The 26,741-nt window shown below is 34.3% G+C and overlaps 2 protein-coding genes and 1 non-coding gene across 4 annotated transcripts; 2 read left to right on the plus strand and 1 right to left on the minus strand.

The window, feature by feature from the left end:
- Window positions 1–712: 712 nt before the first annotated feature.
- On the plus strand, window positions 713–2,093 carry LOC131016556 (PHD finger-like domain-containing protein 5A). Of its 2 annotated transcripts, none has more exons than XM_057945285.1 (2): window positions 713–867; window positions 1,503–2,093. In XM_057945285.1, the coding sequence occupies exon 2, from the start codon at window positions 1,531–1,533 to the stop codon at window positions 1,861–1,863; it is 333 nt and encodes a 110-aa protein (XP_057801268.1). In that variant the 5' UTR covers window positions 713–867; window positions 1,503–1,530; the 3' UTR covers window positions 1,864–2,093. The 2 variants fall into 2 exon arrangements, with proteins under 2 accessions (XP_057801268.1, XP_057801269.1); XM_057945286.1 differs by having other exon boundaries at window positions 809–954.
- A 3,302-nt stretch (window positions 2,094–5,395) lies between these two features.
- TRNAA-AGC (transfer RNA alanine (anticodon AGC)) lies at window positions 5,396–5,468 on the minus strand. The gene has a single exon. It is a non-coding gene; the product is annotated as a tRNA-Ala (tRNA).
- Window positions 5,469–14,364: 8,896 nt separating this feature from the next.
- On the plus strand, window positions 14,365–17,004 carry LOC131016546 (uncharacterized). Its single transcript, XM_057945265.1, has 2 exons — window positions 14,365–15,341; window positions 16,540–17,004. Exons 1-2 carry the CDS (start codon window positions 14,630–14,632, stop codon window positions 16,890–16,892), a joined length of 1,065 nt encoding a protein of 354 aa, XP_057801248.1. The 5' UTR covers window positions 14,365–14,629; the 3' UTR covers window positions 16,893–17,004.
- The last annotated feature ends 9,737 nt before the right edge of the window (window positions 17,005–26,741 follow it).

Below are 26,741 nucleotides of genomic sequence, written 5' to 3' on the forward strand. Positions count from 1 at the left end.
CCGGCGTGACTGTCTCATTTTCCCAGCTCGGCGCAACTGCTCTCCTTCCTCAGCGCGAATGGTAATTTCCAGTAAAGAATTTTTCATAACTGTAATTTCTTGGAAATTGCCTATAGTTTGAAATTTGAATGAGGTCAGCTACTCATTTAGTCTTTTTTCTATTGATTTGTTTCATGATATTTCATGACAATATATCTTGAATTTGCATTGTATTATTAGACATCCGCCTCATATTTTGTAAACTTACAACTGATAATTTCTGATATTGTTTCATGATCATTTCTGTCGATTTGTTTCATTATAACTTACAACTATGTTAGAAGTTATAAGATATTATCTTTAGGACTGGAATTTGCGTTGATTTATAATGTTATTCAATTTGTTAAAGAATGTATGAGGCGAGCTTAAACGAGCTCGAGCTAACCGAGTTTAAACGAGTTCGAGCTCGAGCTCGAGCTCAAACTCAAGTAAGAATCCATAATCGAGCTTAACCGAGTCAAGCTCGAGCTCACGATTATGACACCGAGTCAAGCCCGATCGAGCTCAAAAAATTCAAGCTTGGCCGAGTCGAGCTCGAGCTTCATGAAAATAGCCGAGTTCGAGTTTAAGCATAGCAATACTCGACTCGATTCGGCTCATTTACACCCCTATCTGCGACAGCACACCCAATTGAAAAAATCAATTCATCCAATCCCCGTTGTTTGGGCCCCAAAAATGTTATTTTGAAGTCTTGAGGGCTCAAACTGTAAATCTACTAAAGTTTCACCTATAAACCACTAATAATAGGAAATGGACAAGGGGAAGTAGAAATCGGGACGCCGTCGCCTCCTTTTTTGGGATTTCAATTCGCACTCTTCGCCGCCGCAGGTTCCTCTCTCTTTCTCTCTGTGCTGCCATACACAGCTGAACAATCTTGCAGTAGGGGATACCTCGCCCTAATTCAATTATTCCAGTGTGCGTTTAAATTTTAGGCAAAAATGAGGCGAACGCTAATTTATTTGCCTTTGGGCTTTATTTTTCGGTTTTTTTCTTCTATGAGTATGATTTTTATGAGGATTTATTTTGATTCTGATTAATTGAGTTGTCAAGATTAGCTTTGCATGATTTCCAGTTATCAATAGTCAATAGAGACTGAAAGTAGAGATCTAAAATTCATGAAAGCTGAAGGGGAAAAAGGAAGAAATTTATCACTCATTATGCAATTCATGGATTTCCTTTAGTTGTTATGTTGGAGCTCTGTGTTTCCCAGTTTTGAGCTGCTAAATTGGTTATCTCGTAGTTGAGTCCTCCTAGATAGTTTCTGTAAATAGTTACTGAGGAAACTAAAGTTAATACTGAAGTTTTATGCAAGCTTGTTTGAGATATGGTATTTGGGATTTTGATTTCTGGAAGGCTAAATTTTCGTTTCACTATGAATTGTGATTAGGGGTTTTCGCGGAAATTTGAAATTGAGTTGTTTTATATGAAAGGATACATAGTAATAGTTTGGTAGTTTTGTGCAGAGAATAGTGATAAAAGTGTCGCAGAAGCATGGCTAAACATCATCCTGACTTGATCATGTGTCGTAAGCAACCAGGCATTGCCATTGGAAGGCTGTGCGAGAAAGATGATGGGAAATGTGTGATATGCGATTCCTATGTGCGCCCTTGCACGCTTGTGAGGATATGTGATGAGTGCAACTACGGGTCTTTCCAAGGTCGGTGTGTTATCTGTGGCGGGGTGGGGATCTCGGACGCCTACTACTGCAAGGAGTGCACTCAGCTGGAGAAGGACAGAGATGGGTGCCCCAAGATAGTCAATTTGGGTAGTGCTAAAACAGATCTATTCTATGAGCGAAAGAAGTATGGATTCAAAAAGAGATGATGGTGATGATGATGACAGATGACTGCTGATAGTTGTTTCTCATTTCCTTAGTTATTTCGAGCTCATTTATGCTTAGAGAGTGTCAGTGAATTTCTGCTGGGGAATGGCATTTCGATAATGCTAACTTGCACCCATGCAATTACTGATAATCTATGAACTTACTTGCTTTCATGGTCGAAAAATGTATGATATTTGAAGTGATAAACTAGTACTTCATGATTTCCTTTTCAGTTCCCTCTCACATTCAGTGTATCCTCAATTTATTGTTCTTAAGCTATTCTTGCGCCAAATTGTTCTGTGGTCAGATTTACGAGTTTGTCTCATTGCATAGGCGATGAGTTGAGCTTCTTCACTTCAGAACTCTTGATTGGCTCTCAATACTCAATAGAGCTTCATGCACCAGCACGAAGACCCCACTTGCTGAACTTTGGAGCACGACAAACTTTGTAAGCATGGCATACCCATCTACCGATGAAAAACAGGTAAATTTTGGTTTTAGTTTCCTAGTTAGATCAGTTCCTACTTTGAAAATTGATTTGTTCATGGTCAGATTCTACTTACATTGATTTCTTGTTCATGAACAGAGAACATTTTATATGCATTACTAGTTCATAGGCTGGCCATAACTAGGTGCAAATGACTTGTGTGAAAACATATATACTTATTTCTTTTTAAAATTTGTTTTTTTGTTGTTGTTGTTGAATGCAACTGGCTCTCTACCCCTTTTAACTTGATTAGATAGAACATTCACCTAGCTTCATTGAATTTTTTGCCTTGGGGAGCTAGTAAACCATTGACCTTATCTTCTTCTCCATCCGTTAGATTTCTTACTATATTGTGGCTGTTTTGATTTTGAAGGATACTTGAGCACACAATTTTCTTATATTATGTAAAATGATACCTTTCGGATGTTAAACCAAAACACATTCCACAAGTATTTGAAAAAAAAAATCTTATTTCTCTAACTTTCAAAAGCAAAGTTTTGAAGTTTGGTTTCAAAAAATCTTATTAAATTAACTTTGAAAGCAAACGTTTGAAGTTTGAAAACCAAACGAGTAAAATTTCGATTGTGTTGGTTACCCATTCGGGATTTGGACCAGCCACATTGGATTTGAGCTGTCTTTAATTGAAATTCTTTTGGGCTAGAAATATTCGACCTTTACTTTCTCTTATGGGTTTCTATTAGTTTATAACTTTATAGCATGCAAATTCATTTTGATCTTCATTGCAAGATAATTTTAAAATAAAAGCATGTATAATGTTTGATGTCTTAAGCATCTGTCATTACTAACTAACCGTTATTCATTGATTTTATTTATTTATTTTCCTACTTGTAGCGGCCACTAATAACATCAATTTTTTTTATTAGAAATTAGGGTTAAAGTACATATTCACCCCTGAAGTCGGCACCCCTAGAGAGCATTGGGCTCCCCAGACTCGGTCGTGGCGCGTTGACCTCCCTGAACTCTCGGAAAAAGGGTGCAAATAAACCCCTCCGTTAAATAACGGAGGGGTACGGAGGGGTTTATTTGCACCCTTTTTCCGAGAGTTCAGGGAGGTCAACGCGTCACGACCGAGTCTGGGGAGCCCAATGCTCTAGGGGTGTCGACTTCAGGGGTGAATATGTACTTTAACCCTAGAAATTATCAACATCAAATTAATAAACTTCATAGGTGGTGTTCAACAGTTTTAACACACTAAAAAGACTAAATATAACCTAATATCTTCATCCACAAACATACAACTTTGTCTTCTTTTGGCTTCTGTAATATATATCATGGTTAAAAACGACTTTTTTTTTTTTTTTTTTTTCTTTTCTTTCATGTTACCTGGCATTTCTCAAACTCATCAAAGCTGCATTTTCAATCCAGGATTCGATGTTCATGTTGTACATTTGATTTGATTCGTCCTAATCTTTAAATGAAAGTGCATTGTGTATCTAAAGATGATTTGGCAAACAGTGAAAGGCATCTAACGTATTTGATGATGATATAAAGAATAGTTGCAAGGATTCAGTATTTTAATTGGGTAGCGAAGAGTAACTTATCTATTTTTCTACCGATATGAAAAACCCAATAATTGCACAGTTTAAGAAATATATTAATTTATATAGGGCAAATTGCGTCAAAATTCATCAATTTTTGGTGATTTTTATTTTTTTCATGATTTTTAAAGGTTAGTGAAATACTTAAATTTTGATTGAGTATGATTTTTCCCATAAATTGCACCCCTATCTTAGACAATAAGCAAGATTTATCTTTAATAAATAAGAATTTTCTACGGCAATTCCAACGGCTCCACAAGAAAGGGATGAGACATAGACTTATTAGTGTTTGCGCACGAAGGGAGTAAAATAAGAAATAATTTGAAATTAGGAGAAAATCAAGGCTATTAATTAAATCAATGACTCCTTTCAAAAAAATAAAAAATCAATGACTAAAACCACGTTGTTTTATCTATTTTATCAAATGATATCGTTTTCAAGTCAGCATTAGTAAGCCACGTCACTTGGAAGTTAGCAAAAGTATGATCAAAAGACTTCACCGTGGAAAAAATTAGACTCAATCAAAAATTTATGTATTTTGGCGCTATTTGCCCATTTATATATTACTAGCATTTGCACTCGTGCGACACACAAAAAATATTTTTATATTTTATTATATATAAAATTGATATTAATTTGATTATTATATATATTTTTTAAAATATAATTAAAAATATTATAATTTAATATAAATATATTTTAGTTTAATATAAAAATAATAAAGAATAATTCATATTAATAAAAATTGATATTGTAATAAAAGAAAACAATATAAGTTAAAACATAATTGAAAAAAAATATATTTATTCAGAAAAAAAAGAGGAGAGATGATAGAGAATTTCTTAAGTTTTAATCTTTAAATAATTATAATTTTTATATTTTAAATCCAATATTTACATAACATATATATCAAATTAAAGCTCTTGTCATGATCTTTAATTTGATATGCATATCAAATATTTTATAGTTAGTTGAATTTCATAATTTTAAAAAAGAAATAAAATAGAAAAATAAGAAATTAAATAAAATAAAAAATATATAGCTTATAAATAAACTTTCAATTTTATTCTAACTGCGAAATTGTCACTCAATTTTGAAATTAAAAACTCCTTTTTTTAAAATAGTATAGATTATGTGATGCAATGTTTGATCATATAATAATTAACACGAATGTTCATAATTGATGCAGTTGTAAGACTCAAGAAAGGGCATAAAATGTAATTATTTAATTTAAGCTAAACTTTAAATTCAGTGTTTTGGATCTTTTCACAATAATACTCCAGCGTAGGAATGATTAAATGAGATTCCAATTTGTCATTATGTAAAAAACTTTTTCGTTATAAATTGAAAAGCTGTTAAATAAAAAACTTTTTCGTTATAAATTGAAAAGCTGTTAAATAAATAGTAAAAATACAAAATGAAGTTAAATTTCGTATAAATTGAAAGGAAGCTATCTCCGTGCTAAATAGTAAAAGTCACATAAGGAAATGGAGATGCGGGGTATCGATCCCCGTACCTCTCGCATGCTAAGCGAGCGCTCTACCATCTGAGCTACATCCCCTTGATAATTTAATCATGTCTTTTATTATATTCAACTTGTTATTTAAACTGCAAATATTGCTATTCTAACTCGTCAAGTACTTTCCCCTCCTCATCTCAAAGATCAAGTTGAAGAAATAATCGCAAACCTTAATTATTTTATCAATCATGAGTATTGCATTATACTGGCTACAACTCATTAATAATGGCTTAATTCTTTTAACACGTATATTAAACATTATGTTGTTTAAATCTATAAAGTAGTAAAAAAGAACCCTATTTATTTTAAGGCATAAAAAGGTTTTTGAGCCATTATTAATGGAACATTATAGAGTTGATTTTGGATCATTATTAATGAAATGAAGAGAATTTTTATTTTTCTTTCAGTGATAATAGATTATGAACTTCAAATGCAGCCAGAGATGGATGCACGTGTCTAGGGATGTCAATCGGGTCAACCCACTCGGTTTCGAGTCCATTCAGTTTCGGGTTATTTTCGATTCGAGCTAGTCGGTTTTTTTATTTTTCGGACTAAATTTTTTTGACCCTAACCCTAACCCACTCGGTTTCGGGCTAGCCCGTTTGGGCCCGCAAGTTTACGATTTTTTTATATGCTTAATTCTTTTTATAGATAATCATATTCTTATAATAAAATATGTTGCATTTTTTAAATCAAGATATTTCGCCTTGTTTTAGATAAAAAATAATAATTTTATTTTAACGTAAGTTTACATAATAGTATCTAACTTTAACTTCGTTTCTGATAAAAAAAATGTATATATATTTAACATAAATGACTATCTCTCTTTGACTTTTATGCATAGATGTTTGTTATTAACCGTTGGAAAAAAAATCAAAATATATTCTACAAGCATCAAAATATTATTATCAAATTTAAAAGTAAAGTATTAAAGTTCAAAAATCAATTATTTAGAAAGTGTTCAGTTAATCGGGCCAACCCACTCGATTTTCGGGCCAACTCTATCGGGCTCGGGCTAAAAATTTTCATCCCTAACCCTTCATTTTTATCGGTCTATTCGGATTGACCCGTCGGTTTCAAGCTTTTTTGACATCCCTACACGTGCCCCCACAATTTCTTTTATTATATATATATAATAAATAAGTAAATCTTTAAACTCCGTCAATTTCAATAGACTTGGATTATTATATTTATTTAGTAATAGATTTGAATTATTACGTAGTATTCTCTCCGTCTCATTATAAGTGGCTTAAAACTTTTTGGCACGGAAATTAACAAGAAGGTGTAAATGTCCACACCTTTTTTAAGGGTTAAACTTTGTCATTTGTGAAAATAGACCATTTATAATGGGACGGTCCAAAATATAATACAAGCTACTTTTAGTGAAACGGAGGGAGTAATTTTTTAAAATATATTTTATATTTATAATTATTTTGTGTCCTTGCAGGAGAAAAATTCTGGATCCGTTTCACGAATGCAGTAGGTTATGCGTATAATATAATACACTATGAAGTTTATCAATAACGAGCTTCGACCGGCGGCGGCATTTCATTCAAATAAAGGCAAAAGTCGTATCTAACATTTTAATTTAGGATTGATTTGTTGTACAAATTAATTAATGACGTCGGATATTGTTTTATGAATTGTTGTGTGTGTGTGTGTCGGGGGGGGGGGGGGGGGGGGCTACATATTAGTGGTCCGTGGTCCAAAAGTGGAATTTTTGATAACTACCTGAGGTTCAAAAGTTGTAGCATATTGTCATGATCAGTCAATTTTACAGTATTAAATATATCATTTAGCAATTGACATCTTCCAGAAATTATTGGAGGATTTTCTTAATTAGGGGTGCTCGAGTTACGGGCGAGCATTGGTTCGGTTCGATGCAAAATCGCACTAAAAAATAAAAATCGAAAATCAAATAGATGGTTAAAATTGAAACCGCATCACACCAATTGAGGATGCCAAATCGAACCGATAAAACCGTCGATTCGGTTCAATGCACCAATTTTTTTTCTTCTCGAAAAAATCATATTAAGGATGGCGCCTCCGCCTCCAAGGACGGCGACGCCTGGGCTGTCGCGGAAGGGGGGACGCCCAGCCTGGCCTATCGCGGGCGGCACAGCGACGACAAGCGGATGGCGGGTAGGAGGCTGAGAGCGGGCGGAAGGGGGAGAGTGAGAGCGGTGCAGTTTAGGCTTTAGGGAGAGAATTGAAGTTCAGATGTGTGTATTAAGGTTAGGTTTAAAATTAGAAAGTTAATATATATTATAAAATATTAATATTTATCGGTTCGGTTCGGTTTAAAACCACACCAAAAACTGAAAACCGAAATTGAACCGAAAATTTTCGATTTTCAATTTTTGGAACCGAACCGAAAATCGCACCAGCAGAATCGGAACTGCACCGCACCGAAACGGTGTGATTCGGCTCGGTTTTGCGTTGCGGTTCGATTTATGCTCACCACTAGCTCGAGTTACACAAGTTCTTACATTATATTGACGTCTTGAAACTATATATATATATAGGGAAGGGCTAAAATAAGAGCATTTCTTAAGATATAAAATAAGAATCATTTTCAGCCCTTAGATCATCAAGATCTACGGTTGATTCGTAATTCTGTTGGATGGATTTATGGTCCTGAGTTCGAATCACAAAGGTAGCAAAAATTTATTTTTCATAATTCATACCTTTATACAGTGAATTCATACGTGTTCTACATAAAATTCATACATTAAAAATTGCTCTTATTTCTTATTTTAAGATGTGCTCTCACGGTAGCCCACCCCTATATATATATATATATATATATATATATATATAGGGGAGAGTTCAATGGAGACCACTCCCCTATATAGAGAATGAAGACCAAATCTGGTTCCTTGATCTAACTTAATCTAATGGTGGTAATTTAATTGATTAAATTTATTAATTTTCATTTATTTTATAATCAAAAGGTTAAGCATGTCATTTTCTATTTAACCCTAATCTCACTCACTCTCTCTCATTCACGCTCTCTCTCTATCTCTCTCTCTCTCTCAATCACTCTCCCCCCTCCCTCGCCGCCTCCCCAATCCCCTGCTGCTCCGCCGCCTCCCTCCCCGCCACCTTCCCAATCGCCTCCATCTCTCCTGATGTTGCTCCGCCGCCTCCCCAATTGCCTCCATCTCTCCTCCTGTTGCTCCGCCGCCTCCTCCTCTGCTCCGCCTCCCCAATCGTCGTGGGCGCCTCCTCCTCTGCTCCGCTAGTTCATGCACCCATCTGTACTTCGTTCGACGGCAGCAACGACCGCAAATTCGCCCAGCCGCCGCCTCCCTTTTTCAGATCTTACATCGCCGTCGCCGCCCTTGCTCGTCCGGTGAGGACGCCGCCTATCGCCCATTGTTCATCGATTTTTTCCATGTGTTCATCGATATTTTTGTACTGTGTCCGTAGAAAAATATAACGAACATTATAATGTTCATTGTCATGTTTGTAGTGTGTTCGTAGTGTGTTTGTAGAAAAAAAATAAATGTTCATCGATTTTTTTGTACTGTGTTCGTTGAAAAATAAATGAACATGATAATGTTCGAAGAAAAACAAATGAACATACTAATGTTCATCAATATGTTCATAGGAAAACAAATGAACATACCAATGTTCACCTATTATGTTCATTGACGGATCAGGTCCCAGAATTGAAAGAGAGTAATTTTCGGGATTTGTTCAACCAGATGCCATAATTCGTGGATTTAAGTGGACGTTTTTGCCCCTTTTGGATTAAATAAATGTAATTAACCATTATTTAATTACATGAAAAATCAAATCAGGAAATAATCTGGATCATTGATTGGATTGAGATGAATGGCCTTGATTTGGTCTTCATTCTCTATATAAGAAGTGGTCATCATAGAATGCGACCCTATATATATATATATATATATATATATATATATATATATATATAGGGTGAGGCTACCATGAAAACACTCTTAAGTGTATAAAATAGGAACAAAATCCTACCATCCATCCAATTGTAATTAACGGCCCAGATCTAAAATCTTTGTATTTGACCAATTCATGAATTAGAACATTTAATTCATTAGTTTATACGAATTAAGGGTATAATTGTGAACAATTATTTGTTGACCATACGTGTATATATGGTTTTACCGAAATTGGCGGTAATGAATATGTCAAGATTTGGATTCGATAACAAAAATAAAATATGGTGAAATGAATTAGAAAGAGAAATTAATACACATCATCATTACCTAGCATAGAATTTCACATTTTTAAGTGTGTGGAGAAGAAAAATCGATTCATTGGTATTGAATTGTGAAGCATTCTCTTCCTACATTTGTTACGAATCATATGTTATATAGAAATATTGCATAATGAATTATATCAATATTTATTACGAATCATATAGCTAATTATATTTGAAAGTGTTTTATGTGCATCTGTCACGAATTATATGTTATATAGAAGTAGTACATAACGAATTATATTACCATTTGTTACGAATCATATGTCTAATTATTGTGCATAACGAATTGTAATGGTAATATAATTCGTAACAAATGACAATACAATTCGTTATGCACAATAATTAGACATATGATTCGTAACAAATGGTAATATAATTCGTTATGTACTACTTCTATATAACATATAATTCGTGACAGATGCACATAAAACACTTTCAAATATAATTAGCTATATGATTCGTAATAAATATTGATATAATTCATTATGCAATATTTCTATATAACATATGATTCGTAACAAATGTAGGAAGAGAATGCTTCACAATTCAATACCAATGAATCGATTTTTCTTCTCCACACACTTAAAAATGTGAAATTCTATGCTAGGTAATGATGATGTGTATTAATTTCTCTTTCTAATTCATTTCACCATATTTTATTTTTGTTATCGAATCCAAATCTTGACATATTCATTACCGCCAATTTCGGTAAAACCATATATACACGTATGGTCAACAAATAATTGTTCACAATTATACCCTTAATTCGTATAAACTAATGAATTAAATGTTCTAATTCATGAATTGGTCAAATACAAAGATTTTAGATCTGGGCCGTTAATTACAATTGGATGGATGGTAGGATTTTGTTCCTATTTTAGAGCATTGGCATCGCTTCTCCTCGATGCCTTACTCGAACTCGAGTAGCCACTCGAGTAGGCGATGCAAGTGAGTGCTACTCGAGTGCTACTCGAGTTATCGAGTATGCTCGATAATTTCTTTTTTTTTTTTTTAATTCTCTTCTTTTTTTTAAAAATTTATCTCTCCTCTTTAAAAACTAAAAAAATCAAGTAGGCTATCAAGGAACCCCAATGCAGCACTACCTACTCAATAACACAAACACTATCAAGTAGGCTATCAAGTAGGCTATCAAGGAACCCCCAATGCGGATGCTCTTATACACTTAAGAGTGTTTTCATGGTAGCCTCACCCTATATATATATATAAAGACATGTGGAGTTTTGCTTAATATCTAATATTTTAATCTTGATTTTACTAAGAGAGTGGATAGTACACATTGTTGGCCAGTCACAATTTTACATTTTTAAATTTTAAATCACCGATCATCGTTACAGTCTCGCTCACAATTTTACATTTTCAATTTTTAAATCACCGATTATCATTACATACAGTCTCGCCCAAATATAAAGCGCCTACCACAACATTGATAACACATTAAATCGAGCAAATAACCAATGTTCAAACTTGCAACTCTAAAAATTCAAATCTTGCATCGCTTTCAACAAAAATAAAAATAAAATAATATCACTCACAAACTACACTAAAAATTTCTTAAACTTGAAAATTTTGTAATTGAAAACGAAACCCTACCAACCCCTTTTTAACTCATCTTTTTACATATATATTTTAAAATTTCCATTAACATATTATAGTCGAACTGCGTGGGTCCATGGGCCCAAATATATATAACAGCCCAGCCCACATCAAGAGACCAGTGGACAGTGTGTGGACTCTATGCGTTTGCCCATTCTTAAATTCAACAAAATACAGCCGCCTGAAATTACACAAATAAGATAAATAAACTTTGATCTGAATTTTCTGACATCAATTTTGCAGACATATATAGATAGGTAGAAATAACCGCGTCAAATGGCCACATTCAAGATGCAAACACATTATTTGATCAATAATTGAAAAAACACAAATTATAACCATTAATTAGGCAATATGCCTAACATACCCTTAAGTAAAAAAAATATTTTTTATTTTTTTAATTCTCTGTTCCCTATCTACCTCTTGACCCCATCCCCAAGTCAATTTTTTTTACTCCCCTGCCCCTAGATCCCCCAGATCCCCCCCTCCCCCCGCCAAAAAAAATAAATAAATTTTTTACTTCCTCTGCCTTGTCTACCCCCAGACCCCCGACCCCCCACCCACCCACCCACCCACAAGCGAAAAAAAAAATCTTTTTTACTTCCCCTGCCTTGTCTACCCCCCAGACCTCCGACCCCACCCACCCATCCCCCCCACCACCCACCCCCAAGCCAAATTTTTTTTTTTACTCCCACTCCCACTGCCCCTGCCAACCCCCCCCCCCCCCCCCAGACCCCCGATCCTACCCACCCCCAAGCCAAAATAATTTTTTTTACTCCCCCTAAATAAAAATAAATCAAATTTTACTTTTGTTATTTTATTTTATGGCACTAATAGTGCCAGTGCCATAAGTGCCAAAAGGACCTTTTTAAACACTTCCTCTAGGGTTTAGATATTCCATTTAGGGTTTAGATTATCCATTTAGAGTTTAGATGTTCCATTTAGGGTTTAGATTATCCATTTAGGGTTTAAATGATGCTGTTGTTTCTATATTTGTTCTGCATATTTGGCACTTAAGGCACTAATAGTGCATAATTGCTAAAAATACCATTTTTCTTTATTTTATTTTGGATTTTCGTTGGCACTTATGGCACTAATAGTGCCATAAAATAAAATAACAAAAGTAAAATTTGATTTATTTTTATCTAGGGGGAGTAAAAAAAATTATTTTTTTGGCTTGGGGGTGGGTGGGGTCGGGGGTCTAGGGGTAGACAGGGCAGGGGGTGTAATTTTTTTTTTGGCTTGGGGGTGGGTGGGTGGGGTCGGGGGTCTGGGGGTAGACAGGGCAGGGGAAGTAAAAAAAAAATTTCCGTTGGCACTTATGGCACTAATAGTGCCATAAGTGCTTTTTAGTGCCATAAGTGCCTAACCCGACCCGCGTGCCTGATCCTACCCGGCACGCGATCCGCGCTCCTGACCCTACCCAGTCCGCCCAATTAAGGGCAAAAACGTTTCAAAGCTATAAAAATGGCCAAAATTTATATTTTTTCAATGAATGATCATAATTTATGTTTTATGATTCATTTTAACTATTTTAAAATTTTATTCTATATAGGTATATATAGGGAGAGGTTCAAGAAATTAATGCGATGAGCCCTATATAATTCTCACGTAACAAATTCTTGTGGGTGGTCGCATTAAATTTTGTAATTAATGTGATGAGCCCCTGTGGTCGGTGAATTCAACGCTACGCCTTAGGAGTAGTATTTCCATTTTTTATGTGGGGGCAAATCTATTGTAAAGTAATTAATTTTCCGGTAAATTTTATGCTAGGCCGAGCATTATTGGGGAAGCTGTCCATACACCTTATAATTTGAACACGTGTCTATCTTTTATTTATATATATCAGTTCGATATTGATATTCATTTAACTCTAATTTGTGTGATGCACACTCGATTAAATCACTAATATCGAAGTTAAATCAATATTAAAATATACCGATGTAACATAAATATAGAGATAGTCACGTGTTAACATTAGAAGATCCGGTGCAACATAAACACACCCTTTTTTTTCCAGCCTAGAAACTTAAACTAATGCCAGGTCGATTAGTAGATGGTAGACAGTATATAAACAGATAAAAAAAGTTTAGGCATAAAAGAGAATTTAGGCGATGTAAATGAGCCCATTAATTGATTAGAGGGTGTTTGGCTAAGCTTATTTTAAAGAGCTTATAAGATGTTTTAAAAATTTATAAATTATCTTCTTTCAAAAAAAAAAAATATTATAAATTATCAAAGTGTTTGAATAATTGAGCTTATAAACTACAAAAAGAATTTTCAGTTAGAGAGATAAATTTTTTGTTTGAGAGAGGAAATCGAAAATAAATGAAATTAAAATGAAACTACAATAAAAATAAAAAATCATAATTGAGTTATTTTTATAAAATGAGTGTTTTTTATTTATAAGAAAATGAGAAAATAAGTTGGGGTAGAGGAACTTATTTTTTGAAAAGTTTATAAACTCTTAAAACTTAAATTTAAAGCTTATAAGCTCTTTAGAAACTTATTTTGCCAAACACTTTAAAGAAGCTTATAAACTTCTAAACAACTTATAAGCCATTTTAAAGAGCTTATAAGCTCAGCCAAACACCTTTGAATCTCTTAATTATTTGTCAAAAAAAGAATATTGAGACATCCTATTATGAAAATTGGGACATTTGTAATGGGACGGAGGGAGTAGTATTTTACTCCATCCGTCCCATTAAACGTGACGAATTACTTTATTACATGTAAAATAAAGAAAAAAAATGTAAAGTGATTAAAAGTGGTAGGACCTATATTTTTTTGTGTTAAATTTTGCCATTTATCGAACAAGCCACTTATAATGAAACAATTGAAAGTGAAATAAAAACCATTTTTAGTGGGACGGAGGGAGTATAAGATAAGAAAAACAAAATTTTTAATTAGTGAGGGCTGAAGTCCCCTCCTCTTATTGGTTTGTAAATGAAATAGCATAGATTTGAATTTCACTTATGCCTTGTAAATTTTTTAATAAATCAATGCCTTTTGTGCGAGTCCATAAATTTTAAAAATGGCTGGGTACTAATTAATCACTAAATCGACCCGTTCCGGCCCGACCCATTGGAATGTTGGCCACGCATGCATCGGAATCGGATGAAGCAAAAACTCCAATGTGAACACGCACGCACAAACAGTTCCAAAATATGGAGGCGTGTCTGCCAATTTTTCTACATCTATAGTGTGAATCCAAACCCCTTAATTCAAGCCGCGTCATCTTCTACACCATTCTCATCAAATATATATCTCAATAATTCATCTCCTTCCTCACAACTATTCACGCCACTCTTCATCCATGTGCATGTAGTGCGTGAAACTAATCATGCCGGAATCTCGCCAAACTAGCTCCACCAAATGCTTCTCCGCCGTTCTCAGCCGGTTGCTTTGCTCCGGCGGCCTCCCCACGCACCCCTCGGAGCAGTTAATCGAGCCGAGTGTCGAAAAATTCGAGTTTCCGAAGCCTCAGGAGAATGCGAAGAGGAGCTCGAGCCCGGGAGTGGTGGCCAGATTAATGGGGCTGGAATCGTTTCCTGCAGAGAATCACAATAAGGAGAGAACATTGGGCGATTTCTTCAGAAGTAGGTCAGTGAATTCCATCGATTTTCTCTCGCATTTCGATCCTAGGAAACATCAACACCGGAGAGTCAGAACTTCGGTTTCGTTTCGCGAGGGAGTCAGTGATGATTTCGCGAGTGTGTTTCTACTCTTGGAAGAGGAATTTCAGGCCAAAATTAACGAGGATATGAGAGGGAACAGAGTTTCGAATGAAAAAAATGTGGAAATTCAAGAGAAAAGAAAATCGGTTTATGGAAAAAATGTAGAGATTAAGGAGAAAAAGGGATCGGTTTCTTCGAAGAAGAAGGGGGATTTGGAGGGGAAAAGAAGAGCAGATTTGAAGGAGAGAAGGACATTGACGAAGGGAGTCAAGTGTGAGGAAGAGTTGAAGAAAAAGAAGAAGAAAAAGAGCAAAATTTTGGGTCATAATAAATTGAATTTTGATTTCAAGAAAATACACCCTCAAGGAGCTGCAACAGGTAATCTACATAAATTATACATGCGCCAATTTCTTGGATTTAATTGCCACTTTTAAATTATTCATTTTCTTGGTCAATTTATAACTTTACCTAGAATTTTTGATTTCTACTTTGTTTGCAAGCCTCATTAGATGCATATAAGTTGAAACTGAGAGTATATTCACTTTAAATTATTTTTGAACGTAAATTAAATATTATTATTGGCGAAATTTGAACAAATGATTCGAAGTCCTTCAATCTATCGACTATATTAATCCCTCTTGGGAGCTTGGAGAGGTTTTGGAAGTTGGAGATTTGTGTTAAACCTTCCAACTACTAACTCAAATATTTTGATTAGAAAAATAGGAGCAGGGGTAGGATTGAATTAAAATTAAAATCAAAAGTATATTCTTAGGTGGGTCTTTATGAGCTACTAGCTAGGACACTCAAATTGAATAACCACATACCCATAAAATGAAAGTCTCTATTCTAAATTATATTCCATTTCATTCTAGTACGTCACACACGTACACATTTCGTGTTATGATGACATCATTAATATACTTTTTGAATCGTATTGACATTATTGAAATAGAAGATAGAATATTCCTTCTTTGCGCCAGACAATTTTCACTGCATGGGCATGACAGTAGGGCACAAAATCGCCTCTCCTTCAAATCCCAAAGTATTATTCTTTGCAGAACAAATTTGTTGATTGATTATAGGAACTTAGGAGCAAGTCACATATTTTGTCATAACATGCAATAATGCCATAAATTAATTTTAATTTCTGGCAATTTAGTATGCAATATTTTAATATCCTTACAATATTGGCAGGATGCTCAAATTTCGGCATCGACAAATGCACATAGCACATTGAATCTGATGTGGAAATACACGTGGCACCTTAGGGGTGATGCCACATCAGATTTAACGTGACACGTGAATGTGTGAATTTTTCGATGTCAGAATTTGAAAATATGGCACACAATGTTTCAACAATTTTTCTATAATAGTCACTTGCCGTTATTGAAAAATTGTACATCAGTTTGTCAAAAATTCAAAACCATGACATTGAATAAAAGGTCAAATGTTGTGACAAAAGTTGATATATATTTGACCTGGAGTTTATTTATCGGGCTCGATTCCTTTTCTAAATCTTTAATCTTTACATAATTAGCCCAAATTCTAATTTCATGATTTTTATGTTATATTTCAGAAGTGGCAAGAGTTGGAAGTCCAAGAAAACACCAACCATCCCCAACTGCAAGCTCTCAATCTCAGAGTTCATCTTCAAATACTTCATTCTCTGATAATGTGGAGGTCAGAGCGATTATTACGGAGAAAAATGAAGGGAAAATTGAGATGAATGATGATTTTTTCTACAAAAAAATGGTGGAAGAAATCTGCATGCTGACGGAAGAAAGTGCGAGAGAGAATTGGATTTATGGGATGGAGCTAAATTTCGAAAATTTGGAGGAAATGTGTCGACAGTTTGGACAAGAAATTCTTGAAATTTTGTTGGCACAGTTTGTTGATGAACTTGTTCTATATTTTGGAAAAAGAAATTAGGATTGATTGACTGCACAATCATCAATCAGTATTGAGATTTGACTGTTTTTAGGTAGAATTTGTAAGTGCTGAATGTTCATATGAATTAATTTGAACTCTCTGCTTTAGTAATCTATTAATATATGAAAACATAGTTTTTAACGAATAGTTTTTACCGCCATTTTTTGACTGTTTCTTTCACAATTTTTATTCCCAAATTTTGAGGGATTTAAATAAACGTGCGTCAACTGCTATTGAATTTCTCTTGCGACAGATTTCTATATCAACATAAACAAGCTTTATGAAAGGAGAAACAACAACGATTTGAAACATAGAGTCAATTTCTAAAAACATAGAGAAACAATGCAAAGATTTCAGCTGCCCGATTTCGAAATAACACCATAAAACAACAACATCAACAATTTTTAGAGCTTCCTTCTAATGGAGAAACAACAGCAAGACAGAAAAGAGAATAAGAAGCAGAAGAGAAGAAGAAAAAGAAGAAGACCGGCGAAACAAGCGGCGCTGAATAAACAGAAGAGAACAAGAAGAAGGCAAGCGGCGCTGAGAGTCAAAGATGATAAAAAAAATTAGGGATGTTTTTATATTATTATTGCACTTATTAATTTGGAACATGAAATGGAGTAATTAGATAATTCTATTCGCCCTTAATTTTGCTCCTGTTTTTATAGCATCTTATTTAAAATATATATATGCAAATATACTATTTTATCATGTACTCCTAAATTAAATTTCTCTCACTCTTTGCCTAAAAATTTGGACAAACACAATTCCCCATAAATTTGAAGAAGAAAATAGAAAAAACTCTGAATATAAAAAACACACATAGATCTCCATAAATTCGAAGAACAAAATATTACATTCATATTACATTCATATTTTTTATAACTACGTATTTATATAAAATAGATGAGGGACGTCGTTTCACAGGTTGAAAATAAAATATTACTACCATTAATGGATTTTTTTTACTTTTTTTTACATAATGTTGTAAAATAATATTAAATTAAATGAATAATAATTTTCTCATAGTGATCAAGTGAGTTTTTGATAAATAAATAAATAACTAACTATATATACTTTCGCTCAAAAAAAAAAAAAACTAACTATCTATACTAGCATTTGCATCCCGTGCAATGCACGGAAAACGTTTTTATATTTTTATATTAATATAGAATTGATACCAACTCAATTATCATATGTATAAATATAATAAAAATAAATAAATTAACTGAATATATTTAAGCTAAATTTTGAAAAAATAAAAAACTTCACAACATTAAAATATGAAAAGGCAAAAATATTAAGTTAAAAGATAATAATAATAATAATAATAATAATAATAATAATAATAATAATAATAATAATAATAATAATAATAATAATAATAATAATACTACTACTACTACTACTACTACTACTACTACTACTACTAATAATAATAATAATAATAATAGATTTATTCAAAAAAAGATGAAAAATGAGAGAATTTTTAAAACATTTAATCTTTAAATAAATAGTACTATAACCTTTACATTTAAATTTAAACATGTATGTAAAATATATCAAATTAAATCTCTTATCGTGATCTTTAATTTGATATGTATATAAATATTTTTATAATTAGTCGAATTTTTTAATTTTAAAAAGAAATAAAATAATAAAATAAAAAGATAAAGGAAAAGGAAAGAAAGATAGTTTATAAATAAACTATTTTACAGGAGGCCACTTCTTTAAAATGACGTTTGATTTCAATATTCGCCGTGCATCGCACGGGCGGATATACTAGTGCAAATGAAAAGCAAGTCAAAAAACGGGGAAAAAAAGGTCATGTAGTTATTCGTTTCAATAATTTTAGGTACTCGCTAGAATTTTTGTAATTTAGAAATGAGTAAACAACAAAGACTTGAAATATATATAGTTAATTTCTTTCATTTGTATAAACCTAGCAGGATTTGGCTAAACACAAAACATGTTTACTTTTGGAAATAAGGAAATCAACTAATACTTACGATAATACATTAAAGCAAATAAAAAAATATTAAAAGAAAAAGATAAACTTACATAATATATATTTTCATAATAATCTTCATTGTTGATCGAACCTGATCAATTTATCTTTTAAATCAATTTTTTATTAATTATATAATATAATGATTAATTTGCTCTTATTATACACATTTTTGGAAGTGACAAGATTTATCGATTCTATTCCATTTACACATTATTAATTTAGGAGATAAATTATTCTTTAAAAAATTTAAAAATATATATGATGAGTACAGAATTAAATTAGATATTTGGACGGATGTAGATTTCTTTTGGTTCACCTGAGTTTCTGTATGCAAGAGAGAAAAAGCCTTAGAATATTTTTGGCATGGTGAATATCGTGTGTATATTATTATGAGGACGAACTATTTATAGAAGTTACAAGAAGGGTATTACAGTAATTTCACACTAATACACGCGCTCCGCGCACTAACTACCTAAGCCTAAGCGGATATCTCCTGGAAAGGTTTCAGATTCTTTGTCGGAGCATTGTCTCTAACACCAGCTCTGGAACCGCCTCTCTAACTTGGCCTGGGACCGCTCCTCTGGTAATCGCTTCTCTGGCTTGGTCTGGAGCTGCTTCTCTGATATCCACTTTTCTGACTCGGTCTTCTCTGGTTCGGTCTCCTCTGACTTGATCTTCTCTATCCTGATTTTCTTTGGCTTGGTCTACTCTGGAGATTGTCTGAAGATGAGTGTTCTCTGGTGCTATCCATCTCTTCTAATATTCTGGCTTATTTGAGTAGGCCACGTGGCACGATCTTGGATGAATACATATTTCACCCCTCATAAGCTACTCCCACCCTAATATGGTTAAACGAATAATGTCAAGAGTTTGACCATATGCCAGAGCTGATGTTCTCAGCGATCTCCCCTTCTGGCCTGGGCGCATTTAATTCAGTGTCAGGATGGCAGCTTTTTCGATTTTCTAGGTGACTATCTGCCTTGGATTTGATAAGAAGACTCTTCGGTTACGGAAAAACTCAAACCGTTGGTTTTTTTTTCTCACATCCGCAGGTAATCTATACCATTCGGTTTCTCATATCATTATTACTTTGGGATTTAAAATTATCATCATATTTTACCGCCTTTTCCTTTTCATGTCTTCATCTTTTTCTAGGGTTATTACCGTTGCTCCCCGTCGTTCATCTGCAACTTTCTCGGGTGCTTCTCTTTGCGCGTTTCACCCAACCTTCGATTTAGGTATTACCCTGAACCTTTTGATTTTCTCTTTTTAAATTTGCTGTTCTAAGTGTAATTGATTAGGCACTAGAGTTTACGAGATTATGACCTTCGCGGTTGTTCCTGATTCCAAAATGATGCTCGAAAAAATACAAAAATTAGAGACCGATTTAAGGAATCCCCCTAATCTTCATTTCCACCTTCCGGGTAGGCCGAGGGATTTCTTCAACGATCTTTCGAAAACCGCTACCATTCTCTGGAAAGGCCAAATAGATACTGGCCTTCATTTTTCGCCGCCGGCTTTTATAAAAGACATTAATAATTATTATGGCATCCCCTTTTATCAAATTGGCCCCTCCGCCCTACACCGGGCCTTTGCCTTTCACATTCTACTTAGTCATTATGGTGTTCGGGACACTGCCAAACTTTTCTTCCAAACCCAGATTTTGAAAAAGTCCAATACCCATTACAGCTTTTCAAGCCATAAAAATTATCCCATTCGTTTTCTGTCTAGTCTGAATTCGAATGATAAAGGGTTCTTGCCCAAGTATTGTTGGGTTTCTACGATAGAAGGTGATTGGTGCACCTATTACCAACTTGGTGATATTATTTGGCATCCTGTTAGGCGCTCACACGTTCCCCAGCCTCCTGAATGCCATTCTTCCTATGACTTGTCTATCATAGATAGTTTAAATGAAAGAAGCTTTCAGACAACAATTCAGCCCTGGCTGCTACGGGGCTGTTCGAACTCTTTCCCGTTGCTAACATAGGTAATTCTGCTCGTTACTATGATATTCATGAGTGTTTTTTATCTATTCATTGTAGCCTTATCATTTTTGTTTTTCTGGTCATGCTTGTAGATATGTCGTGGCGGGATGATTGCAGAGTATTTCTAAAGCCTATGAAGAGGCTTCGAGATGGCACGGAGGCCTCTGTTTCTTCGGATCAAGATACCTCCCAGACCCTTTCTGATAATGCAGAGAGGGTGATTCCTACTTCCAGTCCTGACTAGGGAACTACTGGCACTTTTGCTCTCTTCAGCCCTGGACCAAGAAGGCCTCCTTTTGATCCTGCCACCTCCAACCTAGTCTCTCCTGTTTTGGACTCTGTGGTCCAGTTTGCCTCTGATCCTATGCCATTCCTTCTCTCCTCCCAACAACCAGCTAAAGGGGTTGAAATAATAGAATTGGACGCACAAGAGGCAGAGAAAAAGTAAGGAGAAATTGGTTGAACTGGCTGAGAAACGGTGACAGGAGACTATGAAGAAAACTACCATCCGAGATTTCACTTTGGTGGATGAAGACGAGGACGCTCCAGCTAGTGATGACCCAGAGACTTTGGCTCCTCCATCTGTTGATTCGGCGCCTGCTCCTAAACCTGTCCTGCATCTGAAGGGGTTGGAATTCTGGGAACGTATGCGTGATTGCATTCACCCTGACGACAGTGTTGCTGCGCGGAAATTGAAGGGCAAAACTTTGGCTGAAGGTTTAAGCAAATTTTGGTTGGTGGTGAGGATCTTCTCCTTTTTGTCCATCTCTTCTTCTCTTTTTATTTACTTACTTATTTATTTAAGAGTTTCTTTTTGTAGGGTGAGTCGCGTCTGGATGAGGCTATACAGCGTGTAGAGGATTATGATGGTCTTGAGCATGATCTGAAGGAGGCCCGCGAAACTAAGGAGCAGCGGGAGAAAGAGCTTACTACAATCACTGAGAAATACAGCAATACTGACACAGAGCTGTCAAAATTGCGGGCTCGTTTGTCCGAGCTTGAGGTGGAAAAAGCTTCTCTTGAGTCCGACCTAACCAGAGCCAAGAGAGAAAGTCATGAGCAAGTGGTTCACTTCAAGACTGCTTACACTCAACAATACAGAGAGGCAAAACGCCGTTGGCAAATGGCTCGAGACTCTGCCTACATGGAGGGTTTTCTCTACGGTGCCAGAGATCAGAGACTGGAATTCCTTCTCTCTCCTCAAGGTCATCAATTTCTTAAGATTCTTTTCGAAGGAATTTTGCAGGCTGTTCGTCTCACGCTTGAATTTCTTCGTTGGTTCGCCCCTCTATTTGCTCATCTTATTGTTCGTATCCTAGTAGAAATAGTAGTAGAAGAGATTGACTGACAAATAGCAGTAGAAGAGATTGACTAACAGCTTGTATAAAGCAAGACCACATGTTGAAGTTTTGACAAATGACTTTTATACAACGACGTCTTTGCCTTATCAAGATGAAGTCATAAACATAATGTCTCTTACGACAGTGGATAATGATCCACCACCGGTTCATCCATACAGTAGTGTGGTAGACATCGATGATGATGATAAAGATGAATACCTTGTTTTAGAATCCTCTGAGTCTGCAGATAATGATTTAAATTAAATATAGATATTTATGAGTTTATGTAGACAATGATTCAATCTAGCTATGTAGTTAATTTGGTTAGCATTAAATATTTTTGTTAATTAAATCTAAATTTTCATTTTGAATATATATAGATGTCATCTTCTGATGTTCCCACATCAGGTGATCGTGACGACTCCATGACAACAAAGACAGTGTGTCCCATGAGGTACCATTTATCGATCAGGATGAGATCTGTACCATGGCTAGAGATAGGCAGATGTGGATGTACTTCACTCGTGGGGTACATTAACTAATGTATAAATTTACTTTAATTTTTAACATATCTTAATTATAATCTTAATTTTTAATATTTATTTATATTAAGGCCGATTGGTTTGTTCAGGCTAGGGCGACTGATAGTTTTCAGGCTCTGCCGCATGCTAGTGGCATGTACTAGAGAGATTTGGAACCGATAATCCTAGATTTTTATTTCAAAGAGTTCAAGGTAGAATCATCTTCAATATCATCTTATATCATTCTAATTAAAGATGATGTTAATTTACTCTATTTTGTAATGTGCTTAGACAGAAAGCATTTTGATGGGATGCGGCTGCATACAACAAGACAATGATAAAGAAGGCATGGATAACGCAGGTGATAGTGGCGTATAAAGATTTCATTTTCATATGTAAGAAGTTTTTGGTCAGAGAGAAGAAGTTTTCGACCTGATGATGAGGCTGCATGGAGGGCGTATTGGGATACGCCTGAGGTCAGGCCGAAGTCTCTCCAGGCGTAGAAGAATCACCTCTTCGAGCCGTATGGTGCAAGTACGAGGATAGCCATCCATCACAGAGGGTCGTGCATGCTCTTCATCATGCCGGACATCTTGTAAGTTTAGGTTGTTTTTAGTTTAAGTTATTTTTACATTATAGTATTAACTTATTTTTCTTTTTCTTAATGTGTTTTTTAGGCTTGAGAGAATAATATTCCATGGACGGGATGACTTGGGACACATTTCGTCGAACTCATTATAAGGATGGACAATTTTTCTCTAGACAGGCTACAGCGCACGGGATACGTGGAATTTGTATATTTAATTTCTTATGTTATAATAATTTGTTTTATAACTATTCTAACTTTGTTTATATAAAAGGAGGAGGTCCAAAGGCGGTTGGATGAGCTGCGCAACACTCAGGGAATATAAGGCCTTGAGACGTGGATTGCATATTTTGCAAGGTTGTCAGTATTCCTAACTTGAGGGGGCGCGCGATAGGGATGGGTATGATGTTGTCGAAGATCATTACCTCTCTGATGGATCTAGAACATGGTCCACTAGCATGCACTTCCTTGGCTCCTCATCTACCATATCTTGTAGCCAATGTCGCTAGACTCAATTATGAGTTACAACAGATGAAGTAGAATGAGGAGACTTTACAGCGAAAAATGGGAGGAAATGCAGACTTAGATTACGCAACTCATGCAAATACATCGACCTTTGTCTTGTGATGCCTCTGATCACTCCCACCCTAACCTTTGATTAGCTCGTTTTAATTATTCTTTTTTTTTCTTTTCTTTTCAGGATAGAGAAATGATACAAATTTTAAAAAAAATGGACATGCCTTGCCTTAAAAATTTAATATTCTCGAAGAACTGAAAAGGTGTAATTGAGAGAGACAGAGAAAGAGAGAGAGACAGAGAGTCTAATTAACTGTGTTTATGCATAAGAGTACTGATGCTAAACAACTATATTGTGACGACATACAAATTAGTTAAATAGAAAATAATTAATTTATTTAACTTATTTTTAAAAATAAAAATAAGTTTAAGTTATTTTATTATATTGTCTATATTGTAATTACTTTTTTGTAACATTTTTGTATTCATTAAAAACTATAATCAAAATAAAAATGCAAAAAAAGTGGCCATAATGTGACTGCATAGATTAAATCTTATTTTTATTTCAAAAAATTAAATTAAATAAATCAAAATTTTCTCTATTAAATTAATTTGTGGGTGACCATAATGTAGCTGCATAGATTTATTGCATGCAGTAAGATGTAAGAACCTAGAGTAGGGATGACAATTGAGTACGACAGGCCCGGATAGTGACTATCTATACTCATACCCGCGAACTAAATGGATAGTGGATTTTAACCACGAAACTATCCGTGGATATCAAATGCTATCCAAATCCGCCACTCGTCAGGTATCTGCCAATCCACTACCCGTCGGATACCCGCCACCCGCTATCCACCTGATACCTGCGAAACAAAATTTAAATATAAATTAATAACAAATTTAACATATAAAAAAAAATCACCACAAATCACAAAAAAAAAAATCACCACCGAATCGTGGGGCGGCCGAACGACGGAATTGTTAAGGCTAGGCGGCGCAATCGGCAGCTGAGTGTGTGTGAGAGTGAGGGAATTGGCGGAATTGATTTGTTAGGGACTTGGGGAATCAACTGAATTGTCAGGGGCCTTACGAATTAGGTAGTATTTGGGCCTTTTTTTAAGAAAGGATATGTTGGCCCATATCTGATATGTATTTCTAAACCCATATTTTAAGGATATTTCGCGGGTATTTTTCGTGAGTAAATGAGTTTCGTGGGTATGAATAGTAAGTATTCAAACTCATACCCGCGAACTAATTAAATATATAGATAGTGAATTATAACTACGAAACTATCTATAGATATCAAATACGTACCCCTCAAATTCACACCTATTAAGATTGGGTAATCGCGAGTATCCGTAAACTGTCATCCCTAACATAGTGTACTATAATTATCGGATTGGTTATTAAACTTGATAACCTACTATAATTATCGGATTGATTATTAAACTTGATAACCTAACCTGAACACGATGTAAATACATGCTTTTGCGTGTTCAACCTGAGGAGACATGATACTCATCAATCCATTTGACTTAAATTTGAGCTCATTTTTTTTTTTTTTTGGGTCTTCTCCAAGACTATTTTGAGTACCTAAATGACCTAATTACATTTAATGGAATCCCCTACTAAAGTTATTTATTTTAATTCATGTTTCATTTTGGATTCCCATACAGTGTATTATAAGATTAGTACTTTTGAAATATTCCTCAGAATACTAAATACCGATGACGACTTCTTATATTAATGGTGCAGTTCATAATTCAAACATCATTATTTCTCTTTTCTAAGTAAAAACCAAAAAAAGCAACTTTTGAATTCGAACTTTTTAACATACATTTTAATTAATATATTTTAATAATAAGTACTCCTTCAGTTTTTTAAGTGTTCTACTAAGAAATGAACTTTATATATTTTAGAATTTCATAGTAAAATGATGCATAACTTATTAACTTCCCAGTTTACCTTGCTATTAATGATCGATACTTTCTTTTTTATCTTTTCAATTTTGTACGAAACTAGCGTTTCACCCGTGTGATGCACGGGATACGTATTTTGTTGAAATTTCATATATTTAATTCATTTTTTAAAATATACACGAATATTATTAAAATTAAATACAAGTTATAAGATAATAAAAAAATCTTAATTTATTTTAAAATTTATCTACTCCCTCCGTCCCTGAAATAAGTTCCTCTTTTTCCATTTTGGGACGTCCCCCAAATAAGTTCCTCTTTCTTTCTTTCTATTTTTGGACAACTACCCCACCACTAATAATACTTTATTTATTCTTACTTTTCACTTTTTCACCACTCTCAATACTAATTATAACATTTTTTCACCTTTTCACCACTCCCAATACTAATTATAACATATTTTTTTTCCACTATCAATACACACCCGTGCCGTCCCCAAAGAGGAACTTATATTGGGGACGGAGGGAGTATTTACATAAAAGTTCATAATACGTTATAAGTAGTTGAGTAAGACATCAAATAAAAGTTTTAAAATTGTTATACAATTTATATTAATACTAAAAATATATTTTAAGATTAACATTTTAAATTTCTCAAAAAAAAAAAATTATACTTCCTCCGTCCATAAAAAAATATGGCAATTTTGTCATTTTTGTGTCAACCAAAAGTATGACACTCTACTTTTTAGAATATTGTTCCACATATTTTCCTTATCTTTTACATTACAAATACCCCTCTTATTTACAAAAAAAGATCACGTTAATTCAATCTCAACCACTCATTTCATATAATGGTGGGACTCTTTCTCAAGTGTATAAAAATCACCATCAATTTTTGTGCCAATCAAAAGTGTCATACTTTTGGTGGACGGGGGGAATAACATATCAAAAGACAACTGCAAACTTTTC

The sequence above is a fragment of the Salvia miltiorrhiza genome, chromosome 3, assembly GCF_028751815.1.
Source record: "Salvia miltiorrhiza cultivar Shanhuang (shh) chromosome 3, IMPLAD_Smil_shh, whole genome shotgun sequence".
Classification (NCBI taxonomy): Eukaryota; Viridiplantae; Streptophyta; class Magnoliopsida; order Lamiales; family Lamiaceae; genus Salvia; species Salvia miltiorrhiza.

What these genes read in the sequence shown, in the direction of transcription:
- LOC131016546 (XM_057945265.1), top strand. Translation starts at nt 14,630, where the DNA reads ATGCCGGAATCTCGCCAAACTAGCTCCACCAAATGCTTCTCCGCCGTT. An exon ending in CCCTCAAGGAGCTGCAACAG is followed by an intron (nt 15,342 to 16,539) that starts GTAATCTACATA and finishes GTTATATTTCAG; the next exon opens with AAGTGGCAAGAGTTGGAAGT.
- LOC131016556 (XM_057945285.1), top strand. Translation starts at nt 1,531, where the DNA reads ATGGCTAAACATCATCCTGACTTGATCATGTGTCGTAAGCAACCAGGC.